Source organism: Danio rerio, chromosome 7, assembly GCF_049306965.1.
Source record: "Danio rerio strain Tuebingen ecotype United States chromosome 7, GRCz12tu, whole genome shotgun sequence".
In the NCBI taxonomy this organism is placed as follows: Eukaryota; Metazoa; Chordata; class Actinopteri; order Cypriniformes; family Danionidae; genus Danio; species Danio rerio.
Window position 1 is genome coordinate 15,974,975 of NC_133182.1, and position 19,554 is coordinate 15,994,528.

At 33.9% G+C, this 19,554-nt stretch overlaps 1 protein-coding gene across 6 annotated transcripts in view; it reads right to left on the minus strand.

Moving 5' to 3' along the window:
- elp4 (elongator acetyltransferase complex subunit 4) overlaps nt 1-19,554 on the minus strand; it is a 244,503-nt gene that overhangs the window by 71,783 nt on the left and 153,166 nt on the right. For 5 of the 6 annotated variants that reach the window (XM_073906548.1, XM_073906549.1, XM_073906550.1 and 2 more), the window contains 2 exon segments: nt 17,917-18,001; nt 5,777-5,965 (listed from right to left, as the gene is read on the minus strand). In XM_073906548.1, coding sequence (XP_073762649.1) covers nt 5,777-5,965; nt 17,917-18,001 — 274 coding nt within the window. 6 annotated transcript variants of the gene reach the window in all.

Sequence of the window (19,554 nt, forward strand, 5' to 3'; positions counted from 1 at the left end):
AGAGGAACTAGGAAATATGACAGTCATTTTTATGTTAGCTGAGTAGCAGTATATGACTAAAGAAAAATATATGAAAAAAGAACCTCATTTTCTTTACAGCATGACAACACATTGCTTTGCATCTTATACACAACCAAGTCCTAAAAATACACTCTCTACAACCTCTTTAAATGAGTAGTTTTAACATTTAAAAAAATAAAAAATAAAAAAATAAGCTCAACAAGTCACAAATCTAAACAAGTCAAAATATAGCAGTGCAGCTCCTGCTCAAACTCTTCTTTGAGTCTCTAAACCAGTCACTCTTCAGACTGATAGACTGAGTCTCCAGGGTCCAGAGTCAGACTACGGCTGTTTGAGCAGAGATTGATTAAAGATTCAGATGGTCTATGGCTTTAATCTTGTCTGACGAGGCTTTCAATGCACGGCCCCTTCTTGTCAACATTAAAAATACATGACAGGAATTTTCATTACAAGCCACATCTGATGGGCTTCAGGTGAAGAGCTGATACCAATAATAAAGAATTGACCTCAAGTTTTGTTTTTTAAATATTAATACAGTTGCTTTATAGTATGGAAAAGCAACAGCTACATACATTTAGCTTTTAGCTCTTTTCTAAGTCAAATATTTATTAATTGTACCATTTTTCTAAAAACTGCCATTTATTTCCTTTTTGTCTGTAGTTTAAGAGAAACATTAGTTAGCTGCTGTTTGCCTCCCATTCTCACCTAACTTAAATATACCGAACATACTGATTCTGTCTGCGATTGTACATATTAAAATAAAAACTAAGTAGAATATCCAATTACTGCATTGAATAAGATTTAAAATGAGGCTTTGCTGCTTAAGAAATATTTATTCTTGTCATAAATATTGGTTTGCTTGAATTATTTCTATATTTTTATTTGTAAAAATTATTCATTCCTTGATAGTTCAATAGAACAGCAATCCTTTGTAGCAGTACAATATTACATCTCTCTAATTATGACATGATTAAATTACAAATTAATTAAATTTCACCTTAAACTTTCCACAGAAGATTTCCTACTCTACCTTTAATGAACAGTGCATTAAAAATCCCTAGCTCTGCACATAGAAAACCTGATACACTGATATGAAGTGTTTTAATATTAACACTATGTACTTCTACATAAAATACTTAAGTTAAAGTAGACTTTACAATTTATAAATCAAAAAGATGTGCAATAGTAATAGTCATAATACATTTTACAATTTTCAGTGTCAAAACATCCTTTCCTATGTATTATTATTATTATTATTATTATTATTATTATTATTATTATTAGTATTAGTATTATTATTATTTCTATTATTATAATAATTATTATCATAAATTTTGGTCTGCTTGATTTTTTTATTTAGATTTTTCAAATCTTTGATAAAGTTCAAAAGAACATCTTTGTAACAGTACAACATTACATCTTTCTAACTGTGATCAATTCAATCTTTCCTTAAACAACCACTGGCCCCAAACAAACAGTTTTCTTGGGGACTTTAAACAAAACAGTTCATTTCTTCAATTTCCTTCAGTTTAGACTCTTGATTTATCAGGGGTTGCCACAACAGAATTAACCTGGCATAGGTTTTACACGTCAGATGTGATAAACATTTAGTTTAGAGTTTAGTCAACTAAAATCTTTAGGAATAGAAAAATAATACATTTAATTACAAGTTATTGCAAAAAACAAATAAATACATTTAAAACTATACAATTTTAACAAAACTTTATGTTTCTCTTTAATTGTCTTTGATATTAAAATTTTATTTAATATTTCCCCCAACATATAGATTTTAATGTACTTAGTTTGGGACTCTGATTTCAAGTTTTTTTTTTTTTTTTTTTTAGATTAGATCCAGTTTTGGCTCTGGTACTGACTAAATATAATTTATAAGCACACATATATTAATGTGATGCATCCTATAGAAAATACTCCTAAAAAATGTGATTTTTTTTTCATTCATTCATTCATTCATTCATTTTCTTTTTCGGACAATTTAGCTTACCCAATTCACCCGTACTGCATGTCTTTGGACAGTGGGGGAAACCGGAGCACCCAGAGGAAACCCACACGAACGCAGGGAGAACATGCAAACTCCACAGAGAAACGCCAACTAAGCCGAGACTCGAACCAGCGACCCAGTGACCTTCTTGCTGTGAGGCGACAGCACTACCTTCTGCGCCACTGCTTCGCCCCTTTTCTTTTTTAAATATTACCCAAATGATGTTTGAAAGAGCAAGTAAAAAGTCCTATTTGTTTTATTTTGGCTGGAATAAAAGCAGTTTTAATTTTTTTAACACAATTTTAAGGACAATTATTAGCCCCTTAAGCTATATTTTTTTCGATAGTCAACAGAACAAACCACCGTTATACAATAACTTGCCTAATTACCCTATCCTGCCTAGTTACCCTAATTAACCTATTTAAGCCTTTAAATGTCACTAAGCTAAATACTAATGTCTTGAAAAATATCTAGTATATTATTTACTGTCATCATGGCAAAGATAAAATAAATCAGTTATAAGAAATGAATTATTAAAACTATTATGTTTAATAATATGTTGAAAAAATCTGCTCTCCGTTAAACAGAAATTGGGCAAAAAAAATCAATAAAGGGGGGCTGATAATTCTGACTTCAAAATCTATATGTGACTAGTTACATCATACAGTGCATCACAGTTACAGTCAACACATTTACATCACATCCGTTCTACAAAACCACTTTTAACCCAATGGCAGCGTTTCCTCCATCACCTCCACTACTGAAAACCGCTGTGTGCCCCCCAGCCTCCCTGAGAGGGGTTTTAGCACTTTGTCTCCAAACGGACAAAGAACAGTGAGATGTTGTCTTTGAAGCGCTCTTAGAGCACAGCGGCTGAGGCCTGACTCTCGATAGCTAATAGAGGCACAAAGAAAAGGGCCTCTCAGGAACCCAGAGACGCTGAATGACAGAAGCGTCCAGAAAGACTGGAGACTGACCATTGGCTGGCTGAATGCGAAGTTGAGGGCCTCAGACAAAGACTGCGGGTTCACGCGCCAATGCAGACGCTCCACTGAAGGCCAAACATACATGTAGTCAAACAGATACACACACACACAAACACACACGCACATAGGCCCCCTGAACCCCAGCCAAGCGGATCCTCATTCACACAGTGGAGGGGGGGCGACTCTTTGACTCCGGCTCATGGGGCGGTTATGGTGTGCCAGGGTCGAAAACTTATGGTGACCTCAGAGCTGGTCAATGTGACTGACAGTCAAGTTGGGAAAAAAACGGCTGTTTTGTGGAGTTAGTTCTGGAGGACAATGTCAAAAAGACTTGCATGATGGTGCTCTAATATTCAAAAGTTGAGAAAGATAGGAAAAAATAACTGTGTGTAAACTAAACATATTGCATTTCTTTCCTTTGTGAAACCAATCACCAAGATGCTGAGGTGTTGTGAGTGATAGCTAGATGTTGCTTTTTGGTTGTTTAGGAACTGTCTTCATGTGTAAGAAGTAATATTCACTGAGGGCCAATTCAGAATAATGGCTGCCTCACAACAGGCCTCTTATAACTGTAAAACTGGGCCATGGAACCCCCCTTTCAGTTTAAGTCTACCTTAGTTTTTTTTTCAAAAAATGCTCAGAGATGGACTGACTGTTATCAGTTGGCTCAAAAAATAAGAGCCAAACCATGAGGGGGAAAAAAAATGATTTGAGCACTAAGTCTTGTAGTGTGAACGTGCTATTAGAAAATACGACACTATGAAAAACATTGTCATCAGTTTGACAACATCACTGACTATAAAGAGAAAGCAGCCATTCTGTCACTTTTTAGGGTCCCCAACATATTTCTGCTATTTGCAGCACGCTTCTTTATTTGCATGTGTTTAAAGAATTTGCTATCAAATAGTATTGTTTTTCCCAATTAGTTGACGTTTGCCTAATTGCATGTTTTTGACTTGCAGTGTGTTTGAGCTTTTTTGACCACCATAGGTTTGACCATCAATAAAATACATAAAATTTCAACAGAATTTCTTAAAACAGCATCATTTTTTAAACAGGGAACATAAGAATGCTGGTTCTTTAGTAACCTCAAAAATGTTATTTCACTTTCAGATATCTAAAAATTATGAGTTAACAGATATAAACATAACAAATAAAACACTGTACTATTTTTTTCGACCCAGATATGCATGTAGCATTCTAGTTGTCAAACACTGTTAAATTAAGTTATATTTGTTAAAAAAAAATAACAATACTATATATGAGCAATTTCACATGAGTAGCAGTGCGATGTGGCTGTATATTGGCACTGGTGGGAGGCGTGCGTTGGCAACAGGCCGATGACCCAGCCTGATCTCACAAGAAAACGCAAGTGTTTTATGTTTTGTCAGTTTAGTGGCTTATTGGTACGAATTTGTACGATTTCAGTCTTACAAAATGTATGATTTTTAAAAGGAGGCGTTTTCTTTTTTCCACCATTCATTCACATCTGCAGCTGCAGTCACAACATCAGAAACCATTGCTCATTCACTTACGTCACTTTAGAGCTAGCGTTTGAATGATTCTCTAGCGTAATGTCTGAAGTGAGGACAAAAGAGGTGATTTTACTCACATTTTAAGATGATAAGGCTGAACGGCATAAAATGCAATCAGTCTACAGAGATTTCCTACTATTTCTGTTATAAATTTTATAAGTATTTTAAACATTTTATAAGTATTCTATGGTATAAATACAGCACAACAACATACAAAAGAGAGTGAACAACTTAGAAAGTCATTTACCTGTTTAATAATGATTTGATTAGCTGTAGTTAGAAGTTATGCTGTTTTTCTCACGCCATCTTGTGGATGAACATTGTCAACCGTCTTTGCTCAAAAATCTTTGCATCTTTGCGATGTCTCTCAGAAATGAAAAATATTTATAACAGGCACTATCCTTATAAATAAACTGCATAGTTGCAATCTAAACAACTACATTCTCGACTAAAAGCCCAAAAAGTACATTATGTTGTCCAACAGCAGCAATATTTGTCAAACTGTAGTGTCCTCTGCTTGTTGCTGTGTGTGGGCGGAGTAATACACAAGGGTGAAGAGGCTGGACAAGTGCTTTTACTGGCATAAGGCTATCAGCTAATCAAATTCAAAAACCAGACAGAACTATTTTTAAGACAGTTTGTCAAATATATTTTATGGAAACCTTGATACATTTATTTCAGGATATATTAATTCTCTATTCAGTAAACATTTACAATCAATTTTGTTCAATTCAATGCACCTACAGTATGCTGAATTTAAGTATTATTTCTGTTCAAAAAAAAGTTTTTGAGTTGTCAGTGTTTTAGTTTATATGCAATTATGCTTGAATGTTTTAAACTGACTTTTTAATTAATTGGATATTATTGTTTTAATTTTAACTTGTCCAGCGACTGCAGGTGGAAATTAGCAATCCTGCTACAACCTGGCACATGCATCTTTCCTCTTTTGAGGTTAATGTAATTTCTGTGCATTGTCCCTGTTAAAATAAATAAATTAATTCATTCATTTATTCATTCATTCATTCATTTATTCAATTATTCATAAATAAATAAATTCATCCATTCATAAATAAATAAATTTATTCATTCAAAAATCTTACAGACCCCAATCTTTTGACACTCAGACAAAATACAAAGTTCAGACATGTTGCACTTCGAGGGCTTTTTCAGCCTTGCGTAGAAAGCTCAGTAAATGTGTATGAGAGCAAACACAGAAGCTGTTAGCTGAATGATACCTGTATGAGGTGTGAGGGTACAGTCATCATAGCCACTGAAAGTGAAGTGCGTAACAGGCCTCTGAGGGCGTAGAGAAAGGTGGAAAGGGCGTGGCAGTGGGCGGAGTTGTCCTTACAGCACACATCATCACCCCACAGCACTGAGCCCAGAGAATGAAGACCCACACGCAGGACATTACGACCTCTCAACTGCAAAAATATGACAAAAAAAAAAAACATAAAAACAGCATGATCTCCGAGATGATCTGGATATGTGCAATTTACGTGAACAAATCTACAACTTTGACATTCAAACATGCATGAATGAAAATCTTGCAGCCATTTAAAGTACACATTAAATCAAAACCAAAACCATTCTTTAAACAGAGATGTACAAAATACTAGAGACCCGGACTTAAGTAATAGTAAAGTGCTTTATCAAAAAAGTGACTTGAGAAGAAGTTGAAGTGCTCTTTAAGCACCATACTTAAGTGTAAGCACTAAAGTATTCAACATTTTTTGCACTTAAGTATTGCAAGTAGTTTATTTCAAAATTTACTAAAGTACTGAAAGTAAAAGTACAAGTATTGTGTAATGTAGTTTTTAAAGACAGCAGTCAAAACACATCATATTGTTTTGTTGATTTTAAATATATTTTTAGGGGCATGTGATTAAGCAGAATAAAAAAAGAAGCATGACTTAGAATACTGTTTTTCTCTCGAGCTTGGACTACAGATCTGACAGATTATAACAGCTTTAATACACACCTTTCAAAGTCGTGTGTCACAAAAACTCTCCATAATCCTCTCAAAATACTATTGAATCCCAATTTCGGATTGTAATTTACCGGTTGTAAACGATGTAAACGGAAGTTCTAAACATTCTTATGGAAGACGCTGGTCGCTTTGGCACCCTCCATGCAGTGGCCAAGAAAAAGGTCTATAATTGTAAGGAGTAGGGGTGTGAATCTGCACTGGTCTCACTGTTTGGTTCAGTTACGATTACCATGCCATCGATTCAGTTCAATTCGATATCTCGGTGCATTGACGATGCTTTCCATGCATAATTATATTTTTTCTTTACAACACATGAATTTTTTGATTAAAATCTACAAATGTACTCATATTCATATACTATTTGTAATACAATTTTGTTCTTTAATACAGCAGTAAGATATATGAACTGTACCTTTAATTTGACCTGCTCAAAGAAAACGCTCTTTCTGAATGTATCAAACAAAACTCCAATACATGCACGGAGGACCGCAAGAGCATTTATAGCAACAAATCTAACGTAAATATTTTCCCGCTTGCTTTTTGAGCGCTGACAAGCGAGGTCATGATTGGTTATTGTCTTCACCTGCTCAACAGAAAGGGCTGCGATCGGCTTTAGAATTAAAGTGCCATTCACTGATGGTGGGAAGAACAGCTGGGGTTACAGTCTGTATGCGCATAATACGCGGTTATCACAGGTAATTCATAAGATACAGTGGAGAAAACTTGCACCTCAGGCACGCTCATGTCTGGATTCACAAGTATTGCTTTAGCAGCCAAAAGGAGAGGAAAAGTTTCCTCACAAACAAGCCATCAGGTCAAATGTCCAAAGTGAGAGAGAGAGAGAGAGAGAGAGAGAGAGAGAGAGAGAGAGAGAGAGATGAGTTAAATAAAAATATAGGTAAAAATTGAGTTTTACAGCATTTCTCTATATTAGTGAAATAGCGGCTTGTGTTCTGTGCCGCCTTTATTGTAGTAAAAGCGTTATTTACTTGCCCTCGCCTCCTTCGCCATAGTATTCAACTGCAATATCGTGCATAGGAGATAAATGACGTCAGTACATAATAACCGGTAATGATCTATTACTAAACCGATATCAATAATTTTGACACCCCTAGTAACAAGTAACGATGCAGCACATTTAAAAAAAATCTATCGGAGTAAAAGTATTAAACTCATCGAAAATATGTACTGAAGTAAAAGTGGAAGTAGGAGAAAAAAACAATACTCCAGTAAATTACAGATACAGCCTTTAAGTACTTAAGTACAATAGTGAAGTAGTTCTACTTCGCATACTTCTCTGCCTTAAAAATAACTGAGATACAAACCGGAACAACTTGAGAGTATGAGTACAAAAGGCAGAATAAATATTCATATTTGGATAATCAATCGATGTAATCAATCAATTAAAGACCCTCATTAGAACACGATTAGTAGTACCAATTTACATTTATGCTTTGTCCACAATGAGACCAAAGGATGGTGAAAAGCAAACAGAACTGCATCCAAATACTGTGTTGTACACAAGCGTGTGATGACTAGTGTAACCAAGTCAGTAGAGGAGTCCTGTCTGCAGTGAAAAGGCTTTTTGTGTTTTGGAGTGAGGGTCGTGTACCTCTTAAACAGCCCAAATCAATGAATCAATCGTCCCAGCCAAGAGAACTCAACAGTACGGTCAAACCCAACACACTGGTCAAATGTGATTGGATGGCACCCTCCAATCAGAGCGGCTGCCTGTCACGACTACAATGTGGCTGTCAAAAGCTAAGAGCCAAAATGTCTGATTTCAACAAGTGCCAGGAAATTCTTGGCACATTATTTGGCAACATCAGCCAAGCTAAGGGGCCATGGGTGAGAGATGTGAGTGACAGAGGGTTGAAGATTATTTATTAACCACCGAATACAAAAGAGATGATGCTGAACCTTCTCTTTGAAGGGTCAGAGGACGCCTGTTTCAGACAAGATTGGGCTGGATAACTGGTCTTGTTTAGCCTGTGATTAATCTTATTTATTTACTTGAGTAAATGTGTGTGAATCTATATTTATTCAGTATTTAAATTATTAGAGTAATATTATTGACTAATATGAAAATGTTCATCTGATTTATGTACAATGCAGTTTGTAAAGTAATATTTTTCTGTCTTTTAGTAGATATATTATATGAGAGACTTGCTTTGTTCACCAAATAAAGTGAATCTAATTGGATTTGCATTTTAAACATTAAATAAAAGTTTAAAAGATTATATTTTTTATTTCACATATTAAGGTTTTAGTTATGATACTCCCAAAATTATTCCACAGAAATTAGCAGATTTTTACCAAAATTCTCTGCAGAAATAGCAAAAAATGTCTGCCCTACCTATAACTCATTAAGAGAATAAGCTCAACCCTTTTAGATCATGCACCGCAGCGCAAATCGTATTTTTCTGTCCTTAAAATAGCAAAAGTGGATTCGAACACGCCCTTAATGCTTTTGCGCTTTAGACTTTGCGCCTGGATCATCAAAATAGAGCCCAAAATCTCTAAAAACCAGCAACAAAATCTAAATATTTTGATATAAACATGATATATAATTCTATATTACACATACTCCACATAATAAAACTGTAAAAAATAAATGACCAACCTCACAGAAATGCCTCCTTTTATGCAAGATTTTATTTGTCATTTGGAATCAATTACTCCTTACTGTATTACTGCACATGTGTTTATTCAACGGTTATATATGTGAACTGAACAACCTCCCTGTATCTTTGTAATGGAGAAAAAGAGGCTAGATATCTTAAACAAACTAGCTGAAAATAGTGGTGGTGTTGAGCTGCTTGTTCTCCTTCATCCAGTGACAATGAACAGTGAAGTTCACACCAGCAATCAGCAGCATCTGAAGCTAAATAAACCTCATTGTTCCACTGTGTTTCCAAAGCTTGGTGAGGCTGAGGTTTGACTTTTCCTGAATCCTGACTCACAACTTCCTCTTTCCCTTCAGACACACTCCTGCTTTCACTGCATGAGTGTTTGCGCATTTGAGACCGTGCATGCAATTTTAAAAACATAATAATCATATTGTAACCATATTTTCCTTGATAATAAGCATAATAATGGTTTTGAACAAATTATAAAATACATTTTTAATTAAATAAAAGGCGACATGGTGGCTCAGTGGTTAGCACTGTCGCCTCACAGCAAGAAGGTCACTGGTTCGAGTCCCGGCCGGGGCATTTGGCAATTTTGTGTGGAGTTTGCAAGTTCTCCCTCTGTTCGTGTGGGTTTCCTCAGGGTGCTCCAGTTACCCCACAGTCCAAAGACATTTATGTGCGCTATAAGTGAATTGGATTAACTAAATTGGCTGTAGTGTATGTGTCTAAATAAGTGTGTATGAATGTTTCCCAATACTGGGTTGCAGTTGGAAGAGCATTCGCTGTTTAAAACTTATGCTGGATGAGTTGCCGGTTCATTCCGCTGTGGCGACCTCTGATAAATAAAGAGACTGAGCCGAAGGAATGAATGATGAATTAAATAAGAAATAAGTTAAGAGATATAAGAGATATCCATCTTACTTTTTAAATTACAACATTTTAGAATAATAATAAAAAATAATAAATAAATAAAAATAAAAATACTACAATAAAAAATAGCAATGCAGTAAAGTAAATAAGTAAAAATAAAATGTATTAACAAATATATTTTTTCTATAATTGTAAAAAAAAAGTTGTAACTGTAAAATGACAATATAATTATTATATTAAAAATAAACTTTGAACACACCATCACATTTTTATTAACACTGAATTCTTTACTAGAATTATAGTAAGGGTGCTGTATACAAAAAAAATAAAAAATTAAATTAAATTAAAATTAAACAAAATTAAATTAAAAATAAAAACATGTGGGCCACCTTCTTGTTTGTGCAAATAAAAAAAACAGATAAAATAAATAAATAAATAAATAAATATCATATTTTTTACTTGCATTAGATTAAATGAAACAAATACATTAACTACATTATTAAAAATAAAAAATAAAAATAAAATAAACCTTAAACACACAATCACATTTTTATTAACACTGTTTTCTGTATTAGAATTATAGTAAGGGTGCAGTACAAAAAAATGAATTAAATTAAAATAATAAAATAAAATAAAATAAACACTTGGGTGACCTTCTCATTTTTACAAAAAAGATAAAATAAAAAAATAATTAAATAAATATCATATTTTATAATTACATTTAATTAAATAAACAAATAAATAAAATACATTATTTATAAATAAATAAATAAATAAAAATTGAACAAACCTTAAAATTTTTATTAGCACTGTATTCTGTATTACAATAATAGCAAGGGAGCAGTACAAAAAAATTATTAAATTAAATTTTAAAAATTAAATAAACATGTGGGCCTTCTCGTTTGTATAAATAAGATAAAGTAAAAGAAGAAAATTAAACAAATAGAATAAAATATAATCAAAATAAATATGTAAATAAATAATAATTTAAATAGAAATTGTATAAAAATTAAAAATATTTCAAACATGTCTGAAAGATAATAGATAAAAAAATAAAACATGTATAAAATAAAAAATTAAGGTTAAATATAGAAAAACAACTACAAATTAAAAAAAAAAATGTAAACATTCTCGTCAAATAAAAAAAAAAAAAAAAAAAGGTTTAAAAAAAAATGTCCATTTCCACAAACTTCATATAGGTCACTACATTCTTAGCTAGAACTGAGTCACTAAAATGACCAACGCTTTAGTCAGTCTCAGTCTCTCACCCTGTTAGCTGTCATTCTGAGCATTCTTGCCTTTGTGCCCGTTTTCTCCACACATTCCTCCACCTCTGCCAACAGAATACCACTGTTTCATGATGCTAGTGCTTCAATCTGCCAATCCAGAAGCCTGAGGTGCCCGTCATGGATTAAAAAAACACTAATTAAAGTTTATTAGAAGCATTTAATGTTGGCTAGATAAGCAAGAAGCTAGCACAACTCATCAAGCTGTTAGCAGGAATTAGTTTGTGGTTAGCATGTTTTCTTTTATGAATTAGCCAACTGTGACCATGCTTCTTGCACGAATTAGCATGCTGCTATCATGTTATATAATAAATAACTCTTTAAAAATAAACAAACATTACAGGAGTAACTTTTAATGTGATTTTTACAGCCTGTTTACACAATCCTGTTTACACAAAGGAGCAACATTAAATAAAAAAATGTCATAATACAAAACATTTGTGTATTTTAATTATATAGCACATTTTAAATATATAGCACATTCTAGTTTAATTATATAATGTAATAAATAACAATTACTATAATGACAAAATGAATGAGTAAATTACTATATCTAAATGTATAATTACATCAAATTTAAAAAGGAAATAAAATAGTTAAACAAACAAACAAAACAATTAAAATAAAATAAAATCCGTCTCGGGCACTTATTCTTTATTAACACTATTTACCACATTAGAATTGTAGTAAGAGATGTACTAAAAAAATAAAATAAAAATGTTGGATTATCTTATTAATAAATGACAATATAATTATTATAATAAATTTAAAAAAATACAAATGAATGCATATACATACATACAGAAATACAGCGGGAGAAAAAGTAAACTCTTCCTGGGAATAATATTTCTAAAGGAGCTGTTGACATGGAAATGAACCAGATTTTGGTTAAAAACCCAAACAACATAAAAATAAAACAAAACAAAAACATCTGATAAATAGGTTATGTGTAATTACAATGACAAAAGGAGAAAGTGCTGAACTTCTGAAATACATTATATAAAAGGCTTTTTTGGTGATGGCAGCTTAAAGACGCCTCCCATATGGAGAATGAAGTCACAAGCATTGCTCAGGTGTCGAGTTTTTCACAGACGTCAACAGTGTCAACATCTTGAGGGTTCTGTGGGTCTTGTCTATCAAATTTGATCTTTCATTTGTACTTTATATTCGATTCAAGTCAGGTGACTGGCTGGGCCATTCTACAGCTTGATTTTCTTTTTCTGAAACCATTTGAGAGATTGTCTTGCTGAAATGTCCACCCTGGTTTCAACTTCATCATCATCCTGCTAATGTAGATGTTGGGTTGATGTAGAGGGTTGATGAAGAACTACTGAGAGATTTTAGCTGCTGTCAGGGCTTTCACTGCCTTTCTACACCTCCCTTTCGTCGTGTGTTCAATACCTTTTCCCTGCGTCATTTTATTTTATTAAGTATAACTTAATTTGTTAACTAATTTGATTTGTTTTCTTTGCATATATAGGGCCCTATCACACACCCCGCGCAATGTGGCGCAAGGCGTGGCGCAATAGTCTTTTGCTAGTTTTAGCTTGGTGCAAGAGTCGTTTTGAGGCGTTGCGCTACGCTGTTTAAATAGCAAATGCATTTGCGCTCATTTGTGCGCCCATAGGCGGTCTGGTCTAAAAAGGAAGGCGTTCTGAGGCGCACTGCTGGCGCGTTGCTATTTTGAGAAACTAAAATAGATTTTTCATTAGACCAAAAGAAACCCGGTCTAATCTCCGATGCAGAGTTGCGCCTCGCTTACGCACTGCTTAATACGCACAAGAGAGCAATAGGCAAATATCTTTACATATGAAAAAATGTAAATATTAAGAATATATATAGGTTATAATAAGAATATATATAGAATATAAATATAAAGGATTAAAATATTACAAAACATATTATTTTCTAGCCTACATAAATATGAAAAAAAATCACTGCTTTTATGTCTTCTTCATCTCGGGAGGCTTTTTCAGTTCATTCATAACAATTTGCTTTTGTATAATGTTATTATTATTAGCAGTGTTATTTATTATATCCATATTTATATTTGTTTTATAAAAACAAGCTTAGATTTGCCCACCTTTTCGACAGTATGGGGCACAGCATGTTTTTTAGGAAAGAACTCAGGTTTTTGAACACACTTTGTTATTGTTGTTCATTTATTCGTTTGCTGGAAATTAGAACTGAATTTAGAAATAGTTTTGAAACGAATATTTGCGCTTAACAAACACAATTAATTATTAATAGACTAATTGATGTCTGTGCATAAAGGTTTCTCTATCCAAAAGCGAAAATGAAAGTAGATCCATTATCTCTCATTCTCACGCAGTAGATGCTCTGTTTAACAGTTTTCTGTAAAAAACTGTTAACTGTTTGCTAGTGAAATGCTCAGTTTTTCCACTTAGACTTACTTTACGTCCTGTAAATAGCGAATGCTCTTATGGCGCGACGCAGCTGGCTCTTAAAGGGAATGGGAGATGAGACTCTAATTGGTTTATTCTGAAAACACACCTATAACTCATTAAGAAAATAAACTCAACCCTTTTAGACCATGTGCCATGGCGCAAAGCAGATTTTCCCATCCTTAAATTGCAAAAAAGCGATTGCGCCCTGCGTTTTGCGCTCTGCGCATGGACCGTCAAAATAGAGCCCATAGATTTTTTTGGTTGCTATTAACAACTGGGGCCTTTTTCAGAAAGGAGGTTAAGTGAAAACCCTATTTTAACCCTGAAATGAGAGAAACTCTGGGTTTTCCATTTCAAAATGACAGGTTTGTCAAACTGGAGAAAGCATGGTAAGTCAAGCCTGTTTCTGAAAGAGAGGTAACTTTAACTCAGTCAGTTACTGCATGTGGAACTTAACCTGGTCAGGAGCATGTTTTATTCTCTAAACTCTGAGTTTCTATCGGTCTCCTCCCTTTTTTAAGACAAAGCGGTATTTCTCACCTTAGACCTTACGTTTCCTCCGACCTATTTAAATGCGCATTTTAGAGATTGAGAAAACGATTGATGGAAACGTCATGATGCACATAACTTTTGAAAATAGGCATAAAAACCTATGCGCATAACTGAGTAGGATAAACTTTTTATTTGATAAGAAAAGATGCGCTTAAACTGTGAAGGAAACACTGAACAAATTCCAGTATATGCATTAAAAAAAGGTTTGTTATAAGAGATTATATGATGATGAAAATGTGTGTGAATGGAAAAACCAGCAGGCAGAGCACACTGTAAAACATCTTAAATGTTGTTTTGGTCATTCTACGCTTTAACTGTTTTAGTATTAATGTATATTATTAATTACCTCCAAAGTGTCTGGAGCATGTCAAGAGCGTCTGTTCTCCATGTCTCCTGGCTTCAAACGCCTCCACGCGTTCATTGCGTTTCAACGTTGTCTTGGCACAAGTTCCTTTTTTAAATAATGAAAAGATTGACGCAGCTTCTTCTACCTCAGTAAATTCTGTTTTTACTGTTGATATTTGTTGCCAGTTAATCAGAAAGTGATGCTTTTGTTCTGTTTGATTAACTGGATGAAAGCGCTGCTTTATTTTCATCTTTTTGCGTTATTCCAGTTTTGCACATAAATTTAATTAATATTTTTGGATGAAAACATAGCTATTGCCTACATTTCAGTCACACAAAGAACAATTCACGTACAAAAATGGCTTGTCCTTTTTAATAAATAATTAGCTTAAATTAACTGACCTTTGACAATCGACATAATCTGAAACTAGATTAAAGGGAACATTACATGTTCTAAAAACTATTGTTTAGTACTGCTACATTCTAAATGTCATATCAACCTCTATCACTTGATCAATAAATAAAAGTGATTTGATTTGAATAATAGAGGCAGACACACAAGTGCACTTTTAAATCTGTTAAAACTGATAAACGTGTATCAAAGTGGGAAAGTGTGTAAAAATATTATAAACGTCACACAACATTACTTTATTATACTTAAATATTTAAGATGTAAAATTATGCATTAACTTAAGCAGCTATGTTTTCCTACGCTAACTGTCTCTGTTTTTCTTATTTGATGTTGCCATAATGACTCGTAATATCTGTGCTCCATTGATAATGCCTTTTTATAGTTATAAGCACGCTTAACTCTGAGTTGGTCTACCTTAAAGTTGATTGACCTAACTCAGATCAGCTGTTCTGAAACTGAAAACTCTTGAGTTTTTCATCTCTCATTAAGTCAACTCAGAGTTCAAGTTTAAACTCAGAGTTGGTTGAACCTCCTTACTGAAACAGGCCCCTGATGAAAGTTTCAAGTCAACAGCACCTTTAGAAATATGTTTTCTGACAAAAATTGTGACGCGTTCAATACTTACTTTCCCCACTGTTTATGAATTTAGAATTACATCAAATTTAAAAAAAGAAAATGTTAAAACAAAGAGGAAAAAAAAAAGTTAAACAAATAAATAAAAACACACCTTCTAATTCTTTAGTAACACTATTTACTGCACTAGAACCGTAGTAAGTTATGAAAACTAAAATAAAAAAGAAACAAAAAACTATTCTCATCTAAATAATTTGTTAACATAAAAAAACAAAACAAAACAAAATAAAATAAAATAAATGTTAAGACCATCTTATTCTTCATTGAAAAGTGCTGAAAATAAAACAACAACAGAAATCTAAACAACAAAACCAAATGAAATTGCACAAAGCAGACAGAGTTTGGTCTGGAGATCATCTCTGGAGCTCGCCACATGACAGAAGCCACATTAGAGCCACATAAAGTTGGAAACTGATTAAAAATAGCGAGTGTATCCTCAGGCGGCATGGCAGACGCAGTAATGCTGAGGTGGAAGTCAAGACACAGTCTATCAGGGGGCCATTTCTGAGAGGGGCCCCCAGAGGGACCCGCCTCCCCTGCTTCTCAGTAGGAGCTAATGAATATGAACAGACAGAGGGCATATTGCCCAGTGTCTGTCTTGGCCTGTTTACCACAAAAACTAATAGGACTCAGCTTTAAAGAAGACGAGCCCAAGGGAAGCCCATCTCCCTCCTGAGAGCGATTCAAGCACAACACCGACAAACTGACAACTGAGGAGAGGAAAAAGGTGGAGTGGAAAAGAAGACACACTGCTTTTATTTTTGAAGTCCTTTTCCTACTTTGTGTTCATCACAAGCTATGAAAGCCACATTGCAGTAGGGAGCGAGGCAATAAACAAAACAAGCAACAATTAGCCAATCAATGAAAGACAAATTAAGAGTCTTGTAAAACACTGCCTTCAGCAAAACGTGCTCATTGTTCCAGGGGTGCAAGTGATGGAGAGTGTTGAAACTGAGCATTTCATTACAGACTCAGCTTAAAGGGCAGTTGCATGACGGTTAAGAACAACTTGAGTGTGTCTAAAATTTTGCAGTTCATTTTTGCACATTCAAAAAAATGTTTTAATGGTAAATGAGCTAAAATACAATTCTTACATTTTTAGGGGACAACTAAAACCAATAATGCCGAGTTCAGACTGCATGATTATAGCTCTGATTTTGACTCGCCGATAAATTTTGTGAAAATCGGCAACAAATGCCTAAAATCACAGGCAAATTGGTGCTCGTGCACAAAGGGATGACAATCATACAGTATGGACTATAAAGGATGCGATATGAGAGAATCGTTGATGAGTTTAAACAAGAAGCAAAAGTCATTCCTCTGAGTGCAGGGCCTAAAACGGATGCTTAGTACCAAATTAAGCTGTATCAAATTTTCTTTTTGCAATTAATTGTTGAAAAGCTAATATTCAGTCCAGTCCTACATAAAAATTTTACTTTTTAAGTTTTGTCAATTGTAACAGCTCACAATAATACAGACTCTCATTTATACACGCAGCTAAAACTTATTTTCACCGATTACCAGGACTGTAACACATCGCGCACACACACACACACACACACACACACACACACACACACACACACACACACACACACACACACACACACACACACACACACACACACACACACACACACACACACACACACACACACACACACACACACACACACACACACACACACACTTGCCAAGTCTTGTTATTGCAACACCATGAAGCATTTTCTTGTCTTGTCTTGCTGTGTTTTTGACCCTTTGCACTGTTTCATTGTTTCTGCTGTTTTTGCCACCTGTCCTGACAATTTGCCTGTCTTTGACTAAGCATTTTGGATTACCTGTATGCTTCTGTTTGCCCCTGTTTTGACCGCTGCCTACCGGACCATTCTCTGGTTAATAAACTGCATGTGGATCCTCAACTACAGTATATGGTTCAGCATCCCTTCCGTTACAGAGTGGCATCACCTTATACTTCCATAAAACCTCCATAGTAGGATAAACAAATACTTTGAAGGATATTTTTTAAAATATCTTATTTTGTGTTCAACAGAGGAAAGAAGCTCAAATAGGTTTGGAACCAGTGAAGTTTGAGTGAATGATGGCAGAATTTTCAGTTTTGGGTAAACTATCCCTTTAACGTCTCTTGGCTGACCTCCTGTAGCTAGATCAGTAAAAATGCAGAATAAAACCAGCTGGTCCTAAAGTGAAATAGAGGAAAACAGACAGCTAAATAAATGGTAACCAACCTGTGGTGTTGAGCCATCAAATCCCTCTTTCTGGATGAGCGTCTGGATGGACTTCAGGAGAGCAAGATACGGTGATGGTAATGAACTGAGAAAACATGAGACCAACAACACATTAGTAAACGTTAAAACAGGACTGAAAAAGTACAATCACTTCTAAATTATACAAAAGTCTTGATAAAAGTATAAGTGAACCTCAAAGAACCAACCCATGTCTTCCGCCTACATTTTTGTGTGTAATGTTTTTCAACGTACATTTGATTGCAGTTTCAAGGTAAAACGAACACTAGGGGGTGGTATAATGCAAAAAAAAACACCTGTTCCTTTTCAGACTAATGAAATTTACAAGGACATATTACCAATAAATAAATTATTATACTACATTTATATAACATTTAAAACCTTATTAAAATTTGATTTGTCACATACAAAGTTATGCACACAGTATGACATGCAGTGAAATGCTTAAACAACCATCACAAATAATAATAATAATAATATTAATAATAATAATAATAACAACAAAAACAAGAACCTACATTTGGAGAAATAGAAGTAAAAAAATTAAAGAAAATAAAAGCTAATATAAACTATGTAAAGACGTATGTGGTTGCAGAAAAAGGTACAAAGTATAAAAATATAAAAGAGCTGTTGTGTATTTTTGTTGCACAAACTGTTGAATAAACACCATAAAACAACTTAATGTCTATGCGTTGTAATCTAATGCATTCGCCTCACCTACTGTATATAATGTACATATATCTTTATACATTTCAGCTCACTTTGTACAGTGTTTTGCTTGTGATGAAGAGCACTTATGTTTGAGACTGGTCATGCACGGTTCCACATAAGAGTTATAAGCAAATGTTAAAATCATGGTAAAACTATGTGGTCACATTGGATTTTTCTTTGACATTTGCTTTTGAAAACACTATGGGTTGGGTTTAGGGAAGGGCTTCAGTGGTCAGTGGTTCAACAAAATGAACCCCAGGTAACATCCTTAAGATTCAAAATGTAGACAGTGAATTTGTCATATTAAACGTGCAACAAAATATACAGAGAGTAACATATTTTACATTTGAGGTATGTAAAATGAGGTATGGATTTCCAATGAGCCTTGTTTAAAAAGTATACCATTTCAAAATAATTAGTTTTTTTAAACGTAAAATATTTGACCAAAATACTTTAATATATTTTTATGAATTGGTGACCCCCAATTTTTGAAGTTTTTTTAATATTTATATATATTTTTCAATTTAATTGTTTATTTATTTATATATAAAATCTAGTGAGAGAGAGTTTTGAAATTATTGCCATATGGGCTTTTCTGGCTATTTCTGGCGTGTTAAGTTCCATATTGATTATAAAATATTGCTTCTAACCTATAAAGTTTTAAATAATCTAGCTTCTGTTTATGTATCCAACCTCCTGTCTCGCTACAATCCAACACGCTCTTCAAGATCTCAAAACTCAGGGCTTTTGGTAGTACCCAAAATAGAAAAGTCTACTAAAGGAGGTTTGAGCCTTCTCATTTATGGCTCCTAAACTCTGGAATAGCTTTCCTGATAATGTAAGAAGCTCAGACACACTCTCTCAGTTCAAAACTAGATTAAAGACCTATCTTTTTAGTAGTAGAGGATT